We start from the raw sequence: 13,536 nt of genomic DNA, 5'->3' as shown, positions 1-13,536 counted from the left end.
CCATTGCAGCCGTGACTTTATTCATAAAATGCATTTCAAGGGTTTAAGGGTGTGACTGACATGGATTCGGGTTTCTTTTAAGATACAACTCAGCGTGACTCTATTGATCTTGGTAAACAATGTGCAGATGGGGTTGAGTTCAAGTAAACTTCAGTACGTGCAACAGTGTTCATTACAAGGCCCCATTTATAAAAAAGACAGTGTTTCGCTCGTGCAAAAGTCCACTGTCTGATTTGAGAAGATCGCACAATAGCCTCTTCCAGAAGTATTAATGAAGACCAGACAATAAGTCTTTTTTTGCATTTTACACACAGATTTCCAGATTGTGTGTGTGTTGGTGTGTGTTGGTGTGCCTTCTACTCTGTTACATGTGTGTTCATTTGAGGAGAAGGAGTAACCCGCTCACACGGCGCACGTTTCTGTCTCGTCCCAGATACCCAGATGAAGTTCCGAGGTGTCTGACATCCCGGGGTGGTGAATGAGCTGTGGTCACACCGCATTAGCCTGAGACAGAGTCCGAGTTGATCGGGAAACCAGGGCCAGCCAGAGCCCATTTCCGTTCCAAAACTTGTGTCTCTTTTCAGGGGAAGAAAACAATCCCAGAAACCCCTCAGTTATCCTCGAGGAACCAGCTGAGAGACTTTTTTTCTTTCTTCGTTGCTTTCACAACGGGACGCCTGCATTTTACGAGAAAGACCGGAGTTTGTTTCTCTCCGTACTCTGTAATCACTCCAAGTCTCTGCCTCTCTAATGATGGAAAGCTTGTCTGTGCGAGACAAACAAAACCATTCACCAGAAACCAGAGAGAGTAAATTTCTACAAATACAGAAACTGTATAATGAATGCCTGGTCCCTGAATACACGTCAGTTGGTGACGATTCGGCAAGCATCCCAGCAGTGAAGGCCAGGATGATGGTCCATACACTGGTAAATACTGAACTACATGTCTTGTTTGGTGGGTCTCCAGTTGTACTGTCTGGGGAGCTGGGCCACTTTCTTCCTGCTCCACCACATCAACTTGAGTTGCAGCCAAGAGGAGCACTTTAACACATGCTACTGGAAAACAAAAAAAGAGGGAAAACAAAATGGAATATTTATGGAGGTTACTGTTTCTGCACAGTCATCCATTTGGGCAAGAGCCCCAATTCGCCCCCCAATTTGTGTTCCATCTGTTCACTATAATTTACACTCCAAATCCCTGCGTTTTCCCGTATGAATGTCTGTCTGTCCAGGGGCTTTTGGAGCAAGTATAATCCACTTTCCAGAGATCCTCATGTAATGCTGAAGATTTTATAACAGAGAACAATTTTTGAGCAGTTGTCACAGCTCAAAGACTGGAGGAGATTGTGTTGAAATCGAAGATGATTATAAAAGACACCGTGAGAACATCCACTGCACACTAATCTTTGGCTCACGTTGCTCATACAGCTATACAGTTTGATTCCTACTCTACAATAACATTTTCCCCAAAGTATATTTAGGAAATTTGGATTTACACATATATACTTCACTTAAAGACTTAGTCAGTCTACATACTACGGAAGAAGCCATTCTAACACGGGTTAAATAATACCATTGAGTCTACAACATTATATACAACTACCTCAGCTAAATGAAATTAGACTATTGGTTGTCATGGCTAGTCATTAGTGTCATAGCTCTATCTGCTGGTGATACAACTGTACTACTGACAAACAAAGAAACAAACAAACAAAGGCAATCACCACTCACAGTTAAAGAGCAAGGCTTAATTCATGTTTTTTGACCAAAACAAGAGAGACAAATTTGAGACAAAACAAACACGTACTTAAAATAAATAGGTGAAATACAATAAGAAAATGCTGTTTTTATTAAAGCAGTCTGTTTTCATGAAACAGTTCTTTCACAAAACATCCCAGACATTCACATTATAAAATAAATGTTATACCATAAATATTAGATGTTATTATGTGCACTTTAATGCTGAAACAAAACAGTGAGACAAAACAAAACATACACACACACAAATGTGTCTTAGGGAAACAACTACAGGGGACTCCACAAATGGATGATTTTTCACAAATGGGTACAATTGTATTGAGCAGAAATAGCACTATTATCATATAACCAGGCTTACTTACGTGTCAGGAGCCCTTAATACTCTTTGGTCCACAGCTGACCCCTAATGTCATATAAAAAAGGCCTCTAATGTAGCTCGAAATAAAAGACTACCTTCATAACAGTGAATACAAACTGGGAAGTCATCTGTCTCCAGGAAAGCACAAGCACAACGACAATGTATGGAGACCGAAACTGGGCCGCATCATTGCATTGCGAGAATACTTTGAAAGCATTCATCGATAGAGGCGGAGGAGCAGCTTGAAAAATAAATTATTTGCATCTCTGCTATACAGGCATCGTGTTCAAGTCTTCTTTGAGTTGTTTCACAAAAATACATTCTCTCAATCGTAGTTTTACATTGACCTAAGGCAACACCATACCACACATAGAGCCGTAAAGCAAGGAGACACTGTATCTCTGAGGAGACAGCTTTCGGACTGTGAGCCGGAAAAGACCAAACTGAACATTGGTTTGTAATGTCAAACGCAACCTTACTAGTTGTCAATAAAAAATAAACAAAAGAAACAAAAGAAAATGACCCTTTCTTTCTTTTACAAAACCAAATAAAGTATTTGTCTGTGGCTTTACTTCAATGAACGGCTTAAGGCCCCAAAGGTCAACACTCAGAAAGGCAATGGCTTTCAGTCAAGTGGTGTACCGTGTCGGAGAAAAGTCTAAAATGCATGTGCACAAACAGTAACACATTGTTGTCACATGAAACATCCTCTCCATAAAATATAGATCGAACAACGTTTTATTCATCTCAGCAAAACATGTCATGGCACAAAGAGAGAAGAGCAGATACAAACACTACGGTAACACTTTAATTTGAAGCAGATGTCTAAAGGCCATGTTCCATAAGGACAAAAGGAGTGAGAACCTGGCAATTATTGTCCTTATCGTAAAAAATTAGGTGGGAAAGCCACCAATGGTTACAGTATAATAGTTGTCCTATTAACCATTATGCTTCTGTTGAAGTGCTGAAAGAAAGCACAACGTCTGAGATATGTATTACAAACAGGACATGCATTTGGTTGACGTGACGGGCACACGTCTTGCTGTACGGACTTTTTTTTGGATTGACCTTAAGCGCTATCATTTCACGAAAGCGTGTGAATGCATGTTTCTTTCTCGCCCTTGATATCATCAACACGCTTCAAAGATTGCACAGTCCTGCACATCGGCACAAACGTACCACGGTTAAAGAGTTCTCTACTTGCTTCAAAAGTTCAAGTACTTCTGCAGACAAAGGTTTGTTCTTCCCTTTTGTCCAGAAGCCAGCGGAAGGTGTCCAGATTGGTATAAAAACTGTGTCCCTTTATAAGAATATTCTTAAAAACAGCATGTTTTTCAAGAAGGCACTTGAAACGTTTTCCTGTTTCCGTGTCTCAAAAAAATTCCTTTGAAATGTCTTTGTTTTCTTCCTGGTTTCCCCCCCCCCCCCCCCGGGACAGTCATGCTTCCCTACGGCGTAGGGATCTGTCTCGATCACGGCCTCCGCCTCTCCTCCGTCCTCTCTCGCCGTCCTCTGTGGCCGTGGCGACGAAGGGCCGTTCCCTCGGAGCGCCTTATCAGATTGTTGATGGTGTACAGGGTGTTGGCCTGCTGCTTCCTGGTGAACACCTTCTGGTAGCTGGAAGCTGGGGGGAAAGACAGACAAAGCAGTGGTTAAAACAAATCGCTTAGGAGTTCAGGTTCATGCGATGGCTTAACTTAACTAAATCAAGCAAAGGTACTGTTGGTGGACCGCCACCAACACAATCCAAATATTGCCCAAAGAAGGCCCAAATCGGTGCTTTTTCGCGAACTTACGACTAATGCAGGCGATCTTGGGGACGTCCCATCGGCCGTCTCCTCGGCAACGAATGGTTGGCACGTGCCTCTGGATGAAGCCGAGCCGACACTGGTACCTCACCAGCGCGTTGATCTCGTAGCGCTCCCGCTTCCTGCCGAAGGTGCGGGCGTTCTCCACCAGGGGGGGCTGGCTGCAGGCCACTGGGGGACGAGAGACGAGGAGGTGAGTCGCAACAGTTTTCCAAACACCCTTTTTCCTTTCTTTCCGTTCCTCTCTGCCTCTTGTGCAGGTAGCCCGGGCGGCGTGGATGGGGGGAGGGGGGGGGGGGTTACCTGTGCCTTTCTTGCAGGTGAAGGTGAGGTGGTAGTTGCAGGGGACGTCGTTCCACTGGCCGTCCTCGTGCCAGATCATCACCACACAGTCCTCGCCCGAGGAGAAGAAACTGTCTGGTTGGTTGGGTCTCCAGTTCTCGTATTGCTGAGAGGGAAAGAAGACACAATGTCAAAAATAGATTTAAAAAGACAATTATCACCATTGCTCAATCCATCTGTATCGCCGTTTCTGTCATCAGACGCACACAGGCCCCTGAAAGGAACCATCCTTCGCGCTGTATAGTTAGCACAGCTGATAAGGTCGACCCTCTCCCAGACTCTGTCCACCTCGAGGGCAAAGGTCATCTACACACTGCGTGTATTATTACCGCTCCTGTGGGACTGTCTTGCCTGAGCAGCTGTGAGAGGAGAAAGGTCAAAACAGCCAGAGGTCCTGGGAGATGGAAGACGTGCCAACGGTCTCAGGTGAGGCCGATTCTCAGACTGCCCACAAGAGGGAGCCATTTCCCTGTGTCCGACCAGAGCTCAATTCCCACGACAGTGCAAACACAAACGGGGGAAAATGCTTCACGACCACTGAAGTTGGCCCTTCCTTCTCCTTCGCTTCTTTGAGCTAGCGCTTCGTAACACCGTAGCATCTTCAGTCAGGGGTCACAGCCCGCCACAACGAGGGGCCTGTGCGGTGCTATGTGATGGCATCATGTAGACAGCATGACATCACGCGCGTCACCCTAATTGAACATGGCTAATCTCTGAACACGCACACACACAGTGTGTAGACACAGCTGCCACTCCGGGGTGGAATGCGGCGCAGCATTGATCGCCCCTACAGTCTTTCGGCGAGGCTCCGGGTTCAAACGTTATCTTCAAAGCCGTGACCCCCCCCCCGCTCTCCCCCCCCCCCCGCTCTCCCCCCCCCCCCGCTCTCCCCCCCCCTCTTCCTGCCCTCGGGCCCTGCTAGCCTGTTATTATGGTCAGCAAACATCACTGTGGCTTCCTGCTTGGTTGAGTGAGAGGTTACTAACGAGTTACACCGCAACCCCCACCCCCCCCCCTCCCCCCTCCGACCCCCACTGCCGCCCAGTGAGACCTTGCACACACACACACACACACATCCAGACGCACGCACGCTCGTATAAACATACACACACACACTCCTTCAAGCACACACACACACCCAGACACGCACTCCCACAAACACAGACACACAGACTCCTACGGACGCACACGCACACACACACAAACACAGTCAAAAGCGAAAGGTTTGAAAACTTTTTTTTTTGCTCACGTCATATATAGCCACAAGTTCAAAATGAGAGAATATATCGGTATTCAAGTCAACCCAGTTATATCTTCTGCAGTTGACCACCCAGGCAGACCCCCCCCCCTCACACCCCCCGCCCCCCCCCCCCCCCCCTCTTCTTGCCTGTCTGTGGCCCAGCACAGGTGCTGTCCATCTGTGTGTCTGGCTGCACGGTGGTGAGCCGACCCCACAGTGGCAGGCTGCCTGCTGGGCTACTTGAGGAGAGAGGGAGATGGTGGTGGTGGTGGGGGGGGAGGGGGGAGGGCTTTACCTGTCTCCACCTGTCAGAGCCCTGCCACAAAGCGTCCCCCACGCCTTCACTCCCATCTGATAAGGTGGACGTGGGGGGGAGGGGGGTCTCTCTCCTACCCCCCCAGGCCCTCTTTGTCTTCCATCCCCCTCCCCTCCCCCCCCCCCCCCCCTCCTCCCTCTTAACGTTTGAAGTGAAGCGGCATGGCTGTACGTAGCAATTAGCCACTTTCCTGTCTAGATATGGTGTGGTGGTGGGGGGGAGGGGGGGGGGGGGTCATCAGTCAGCTTCCACTCCGCGCAAACAAACAGAGCAAGACGCCGCCACTTCTGTGATGAGATGGACACATACTCTCGGGACACCTGTGTTTACTCAGACGTACGCACGCACGCACAGCCCACACACACACACACACACACACACACACACACACAGAAACAGTAGCTCAGGGCGCCCCGGGTGGCTCACCGGGCCTTCACCATACGGGCTGACACCCTAACTCAGACGACCAGGTTTGATTCTGGCCCGGGCCATTTCTGCATGTCTTCCCTGCTGTCTCTGCCTCGACATTTGCTGTCTATCTTTCCACCAACTATCTTCTCTATCTTTCCACCAACTATCTTCTCTATCTTTCCACTAAAGGCCCCCCCAAAAAAATATATTTAAAAAGAAACAGCAGCTCGCACGACATGACTGCGCTAATGTCAGTGATTGGGTTGCTCTAGATGATGTTGTCTCTGGCAAATTACAAAGAGATCAGTGTTATCGGAACCACCACTGACTGCACATACAGGCTGAGCGCGTCATAGCAGATTCCAGCAGGGTGAAGAGGGGAGGGCAAAATACGTCATGAGAAAGTGACAGCAAAATGTCCAGCATCCCAGACGACTGTGTTTTGGTTGTCAGCACCATTTCCAAATATTTACATTGATTCATTCCATGTTTGTTTGGGCGTAAGCTTACCATAGAGCTTCCATCAGTCCAGCGAAAGTCGTTCTCGTACATCTTGTCATTCAGGCCAATCCACTGGTAGTCCTGTCCAAGACCTGCCCCACATCACAGAATGAAACACAAATGGTCGATGAGTGAATGGTTCTACTGCCTTATTAGGCTCTCCACCAATCCTCTACTTTTGACATTTTTCAATGCCAGCCTCACTCTTCCTGTTTCTGCCTGCCTGCATTCGACTTTCTCTCTCTCTTTCCCTCTCCGCCCCAAAAGCTGGCCGTCTTTTCCAACGACAGAGCAAACCAGCCGGAAAATACACATCAGCTCAGCTGTCCTGAGGTCTGATTAAACCCCCTCTTAGCCAGAGCGCCATAGAACATATGATGTACTATCTTTCTCAAAGAACGAGGTGCATTATAAGTTGAGTAAGGGTCGAGTCAACCTAAATGGGATCTGTGCGTGGAAGAAGACACTCACGGTTGACAAACTGCTGCTCCTCGTGGGCGGTGATGCTGGTGAGGTGAGCCCCCTGGAGCCGACACTCTCTCTCTGCCATGTCCCAGTTCCTCCTCTGAGGGACATACTTGTAGCAGTGGCCCTGGAACTTGTGCCAGCCATAGTCACACATATCCGTATCTGTGGAGAGAGAGCCCAGGGCTTTAGACCGTATGCTTGGACAGGAATCAGGACACTACCCTAAACATATTCAAACAGAATGTCAGTTTGTACAGTAAATTGTAGTTACCATACAGTAAATATAGGGAACAATGTAGTTTGTTGGATTCTAACTTAGTAATCTTGATTATTTACAATTCCTTTTCTCTATTTTTCTATTGGTCCACACACTAAACATCTCATCCCTCCCACCAATCAGTCTTGCTAGAGGTGATTATATGTTGCCCTAATCTCTCCAACACCGGTAAGAACTTAACTATCTGTGTTGTTATCACAATTCCTTCTTATCTTCCACCTTCCACCAGTAAGGTACAGGAGATAATTAGGGGACAGAGAGGGGGGTATTTGTGTGTCTTAATAAGGTTATCTTGAGCCCTGGGGGGGGATGTTGCTGTCAGTGAATAGCCTCTGTAATCAGGAGGTCCAGAACGAAGAGATGGGTGCTCACAGGTCACCACCTAAACCCCCTAGCCCCGACACCCCTAAGGGGCAGGGGGTGGAGGGAGGAGGGTGGCAAGGGGCTGGGGTGGAGGGGGAGTCACACTTAACAGGAGGGAGGTGTAACGCACTCTGCACTTTGTCTACTGTACAATGACTCCTTTTCTGTGCTCTTCTGCTTGTGTTGAGAGTTGAAAACTTTTGTAAATGTTCACCCATGTGTTTTGGTTCAGGTAAATATAGGTCGAATTGCAGATAGTCTACTACATTTTCTGGAGCAAGGCTTTCCTACCGTAGGTGATCTATCATTGTGGTTTAGCATACTTTGGTCACAATGTAAAGCATTACACGACCAAAGTACAATCATAAGCTAAATCAAAAAATTGCAGTTGTCACTTACTGAGCCTGCTTCTTTTTTCATTTTACTTATAGCATTCTATTCATTTCCTCTGTAAAATCAGTGTATGTATGTGGCCAAGGCTTTTGCCTTGTGAGAGATCTATGTCATGACACGACATGCCCCACCCTCCAGCTGTGAAGCCCACTAAGACCAAACAGAAGGCGGACATCTTGGCCTGTTCCTCTGCTTGTCCTGCCTTAAGCTGCTAATTTCTTTGCTGGCAGGACAGCCTGAGAAAACAGCTGTGACTCAGCATCCAGGGTTACTGGTTCTGACTCACGAGTGACGACAGCAACATTCAGGTCGCGCTTATAGTTGGGGAGGAAGCACTGAAAGCAGAGGACGGTGACCCGGCTTGACCAAGCGGTGACGGAGAATGGGGGTGCAGTATCACGGAGGAAACGAGAAACTGCCAACAAAAACGTCAAAGTGCTTCCATCCATCACTGTCGATAAACATCCCATGGTAACGTTTCTCTTGACGAAAATGATAAGTGAATATTGGGACAGTTCTCCAGAAGAGAATGGGTTTGGTCGGAGGTGTGCAGTTGTGACTCCTCGCACCTCGGTCGCGAGCGTGCGCCACCTGTCTGATCCAGGAAAGCGGTTTGTGTTGGCAGACACCTGGGGGAAGCAGGGACTGGACTGTCTGAGTCTGGTGGAGTCTGGTGCCCCGAGGCTCTCGAGGTTATCTGAAAATATCTTTAATAAGTTTCCCCTGCTAACAGAGTGACTACCTCGCGGCAACACGCAAGTCTGTCAGTGGCAGACATCCTGATGCGATAAAGACGATGTGCGTGACTCACGCGCCGTCTGCGTGTGAGGTTAGGAGACTGCGAGATGGGACGCGACGAGGTATTTGTCTACTGTGTATCCAATGTCTGAGTGACTCAGACCAGCTTTATTTCCCAAAGGATAACATGATCTTAACATCCTGTCAAACATCAAACACTTCACCAGATCTACTCCCCCTTGCATGAATCGAACTCTCCTTTCCACCCCTGCCTCTCTTTTTTTCTTTTCCGTCTTTCTATCTCTCTCTTCAATGTTGCTAAGGACATGGCCAGTGTTTACTTCACGCCAGAGTGGACGGATATCTAAGACTGCATGATGAGTAAGTAGTTTAGTGGGGAAGCTTACCCTCTTCACAGTACAGCCCAGAGTAGCTCGGCAGACACACGCAAGTGAAGGAACTCAGACCATCCACGCAGGTTCCTCCATTGCGACAGGGGTTGGAGTGGCACTCGTCGATGTCTGAGCAGAGGCGAGAAACAGAGGAGACGTTTTGAAAGGCGTCCGCGAGCAACGCCCGGGCGACAGGGCTGTGGAGAGGGTGGGGCGTCTGTTACCTGTTTCACAGCGGTCTCCGCTGTAGCCGGGGGCACAGCTACAGGAGGAGACGCTCCCGCTTCGACGGCACGAGCCGCCGTTCAGACAGACGTTCTCGGAGCACGTGTGGATGCCTGAGGTTTCAACCAGAGAGAGATGGAGGACACAACACACATATTTCATTGGCTTGTTATGTTAAGTTACACCAAAGTGTGCATTTTGGTCCTGCAATATTTGAATAGATTTATAAATATACTGTATAATACACAAAACATGAATTCCTTTTTTGATTGTGTTGAAGAAAATACATACCGGCAATCTCAACTGTCTCGCCGAAGATAGTGTGTCCCAAATCCAGTCCTATTTCAGCTGAGGTTGTTGCTTCCACTCCTTTGATAGGAGGCTCGCCCTCGAGAAGTGTGTTACCGTAGTCCACGGTCTCCACCTCCTCAGAGAAAGGTGAGGGAGTGGTGTGGACCGACGTTTCAGACTCAGCCTGGCTCCGTGTCTCAGCTGGTGATGCAGTAGTAGGCTCTGGCTCCTCCCACGTCGATGCTCCCTTGGCTGGAGTGACAACTTCCTCAATTTGGCCAGCCGCTTCCTGTCTCTCTGAGGAGCTTTCAGGACTGGCAGGTTCCACCCGTGTGTCTGGGGACTGAAGGTTCGTTGGGGTGGTGGCAATCTGAATCCCGGCTGATGATTGGGTCGTTTCTTGCCTGCTGTCACTCTTTGGTGTCGCATGTGAGACGCTCTCAGAGCTGGAGGTCACCGTGTCAGTACCCAGGGTCGTGATAGCAGGTGACAGCACCGTGGTGGCCTGCTCTGATTTGTCACTGTCTGGCCCCACCCCTGTCACCCTTTCTTCTGAGTGGCTGCTTTCGGTGGCACTCTCTGCAGTCGAAGAGGACGTTTCAACGGCTGATGTCGAGATGGTAGGCAGGATAGAGACGGCTCCGTCGCGTGCTGTTTGAGCGGCAACAGGGGGTGACGTCACGTCCTCTGCGCTACTCCGGGAGCTGCTCTCTGACATGGCAGATTGAGTGACAGCAGAAACCTCCTCCGTGGGCTTTGAAGTTGTGTCAGGCGAGGACGGTGGCTTCGATTCGACAAGTGCCGGGGTTGAGATGGAGTCATCATCCACGTTTGCATCCGTTTCAGGCGTGGAGGATGGCGGGCTGGGAGAAGCCGCTTCCACCGGAGACACAACAGCATCAGTTTCTCCCTCGTCTTCATCTTTGTTTGAGAGACTTTCAACACCGCTGACAGCTGCTTCAACAGTGGGTTCTTGCCCTGAACCCTCAACCCGTCCCTTTTCCTGTGAAGTGGAGGACACAGCACCCGTCTCTGGAGTAACATAGGAAACGGTAGGCGATCCTGAGCTTTGATCTGGTGTGTGGGCTGCCTCGCTGGTCTCCCCCTCAGGAACCATTGGCCTGGTTGTGACCATGGCAGACTCTTCAGAGAGGCCAGAGTGGGGGCGGTGGGTGAGGGCCACCTCAGACATGGCCTGCTGGAAAGTTTCTTTTGGTGTTATCGGGTCTGGTTTGGGGGCGAGGGTTGTGGCAAACTGGATCAGGACATCAGGGTCTGATTGAACCACTGTGGTCGAGAGAGAAGATGAGATGGAAGGCTGGGGGGGGCTTACTCCTTCGTCCTTTGTGGTCATGTTTAGAGAAAGACTCACAGTCGGCCTTGAAGTAATCATTGATGGGGTTAAATCTCCAGAACTCTCCTCTTCCAAACTGGTTGAGGTTTCCTCTACATGGCCGACACTTGGTTCTGTGCTTTCTGAATCTGTTTCTGGTGTCGAAGTGGGGAAATCACTAACTGAGTTTGAATGTGAGGATTGGTGTGACTGAGTGCTTTTGGAACTGCTGGACAAGAGGGGAGATTTTGTTGCAGATGTATCGGTTGGGGAAATCTCGCTTGTCGGTTTGACTGAGCGGTCTTCCTCAGTTGAGGAAGGGGCTAAGCCAGCCTCAGTGTCATCTATTGATGTCCCAGACCCGCTCTCTCCTGGACTCTCCACCGTTTTTTGTTCAGGTGACATGGTTGTGGTGGTACTGCTGAATGATGACAAGCCTGCAGAGCTGACAGGCTCTGGGGTCACCATGTCTGAGGTCTGTTCTCCCGAACCCTCTTCTTCTGTAGATGTGAGGACTGAGCTGGAGTCAGTCACAGATGGTCTCTCTGAGCTGGGTGACTCCTCTGCGCTGTCTGTCTTTGATGTTTCGTGCAGCATGATGGTGGTTTTCTCAGTGCTGAAAAGAGAAGAAACCGTGCTGGCGGAAATCTTGTCACTCCCAGGAATCATTGACGTAGTAGCGGTAGTCTCCATGGTTATGTCTGCACTGGGACTGACTGTAGGCTTCTCAGTGCTATAGAGAGAGGAGGATGCTGACGTCACTGTCTTACTTGACATATCAGAGGTGTGGTCACCAGAGCTCTCCTCGGTCACGTCAAATGTTGTTTTTTCAGTGCTGTACACGTCTGTTTTTGGCAACATGGATGTGGTTGTCCTATCTGAAGGAGCAATGGTGGACGTTGGTTTGACAGTAGCTGTAGCAACGCTTGGTGTTTCTGTGCTGGACAGTGAAGATGCTGGTGTCATCGAGGAAGTCTGGGTCATCATGTCAGGGGTCAGGTCTCCTGAACCCTCCTCATCTGTTGGTGTTAACACTGAACTTGTGTCTGTGGAAGGAGCAGGTGTGATAACTGTAAACTCATCATTAGTTGTTGAGGTTGTCTCCATGAGCTCAGGTGTTGCTTCAACTTTGGATGGATCTGGACTGTCATAATCCACCTCCTCAGTTGGTTTGACAGTAGCTGTAGCAACGCTTGGTGTTTCTGTGCTGAACAGAGAAGATGGTGGTGTCACAGAGGAAGTCTGGATACTCGTATCAGGGGTCAGGTCTCCTGAACCAACCTCTTCTGTCGATGTCAGAGTAGAGCTGGTTCCTGTCACATCAGTTCCAAGAGTAACTGAAGGTTTGTCTGTGGCTTCACTCTCTGCTGTTTCATGGATCATAGTAGTAGGTTTCTCAGTGCTGTACGGAGAGGAAGCTGCAGTAATGGCTGTTGTTGTCATATCTGCTGGTCCAGTTTCATGTGATGCTGTGGTCACTACTGGTTTCTCTGTGCTGTAGAGAGAAGACACAGTGGTTTCAAAGGTCTCTTTAGTGAACATGTCTGAGGTCTGTTCTCCTGAACCCTCTTCCTCTGTAGATGTGAGGACTGAGCTGGAGTCAGTCACAGATGGTCTCTCTGTGCTGGATGTTTCCTCTATGCTGTCTGTCTTTGATGTTTCATGCAGCATGATGGTGGTTTTCTCAGTGCTGAAAAGAGAAGAAACCGTTGCTGGTGTCACATATGAAGTCTGGGTAATCACATCAGAGGTCTGGTCTCCTAAACTCTCCTCATCTATGTCATGGGTCCCTGTTGTAGGTTTCTCAGTGCTGTACAGAGAGGAGGCTGCAGTAACAGCTGTTTTTGACGAGTCTGCTGTTTCTGTAACATGCGATTCTGTAGTCACTACTGGTTTCTCTGTGCTGGACAGAGAGGAGGCTGCAGTGATGGGTGTTGTTCTCATATATGCTGTTCCAGTTTCATGTGAAGCACTTGTCACTATTGTTTTCTCTGTGCTGTAGAGAGAAGACTCTGTGGTTTCCGAGGTCTCTTTAGTGAACATATCAGGTGTCAGGTCTCCTGAACCCTCCTCATCTGTAGACATTAGAGTAGAGCTGGTTCCTGTCACATCAGTTCCAGGAGTAACTGAGGGTTTATCTGTGGCTTCACTCTCTGCTGTTTCCTGGTTCATAGTTGTAGGTTTCTCAGTGCTGAACAGAGAAGAGAATGCAGTGACAGCTGTTTTTAATGAGTCTGCTGTTTCTGTAACATGTGATTCTTTTGTTGTTATTGGTTTGTCTGTGTTGTAGAGAGAAGATACAGTGGATGTGTAGGTATCTTT

The 13,536-nt window shown here is 48.6% G+C and overlaps 1 protein-coding gene across 1 annotated transcript in view; it reads right to left on the bottom strand.

The window, feature by feature from the left end:
* Nucleotides 1-3,561: 3,561 nt before the first annotated feature.
* The window catches only part of vcana (versican a), a 40,173-nt gene continuing 30,198 nt past the window's right edge, over nt 3,562-13,536 (bottom strand). Inside the window, exons 5-11 of the mRNA XM_047048746.1 lie at nt 9,590-9,703; nt 9,381-9,494; nt 7,206-7,364; nt 6,744-6,826; nt 4,228-4,372; nt 3,913-4,095; nt 3,562-3,740 (exon numbers count right to left, since the gene is read on the bottom strand). Of these exons, the coding sequence (XP_046904702.1) occupies nt 3,589-3,740; nt 3,913-4,095; nt 4,228-4,372; nt 6,744-6,826; nt 7,206-7,364; nt 9,381-9,494; nt 9,590-9,703 (950 nt within the window). The 3' untranslated portion in view covers nt 3,562-3,588. The remainder of the gene's footprint in view (nt 3,741-3,912; nt 4,096-4,227; nt 4,373-6,743; nt 6,827-7,205; nt 7,365-9,380; nt 9,495-9,589; nt 9,704-13,536) is intronic.

Source organism: Hypomesus transpacificus, chromosome 24 (assembly GCF_021917145.1).
Source record: "Hypomesus transpacificus isolate Combined female chromosome 24, fHypTra1, whole genome shotgun sequence".
NCBI classification, from domain to species: Eukaryota; Metazoa; Chordata; class Actinopteri; order Osmeriformes; family Osmeridae; genus Hypomesus; species Hypomesus transpacificus.
The sequence above is the reverse complement of the archived record's forward strand: the minus strand, read 5'-3'. Positions and strand labels throughout refer to the sequence as shown.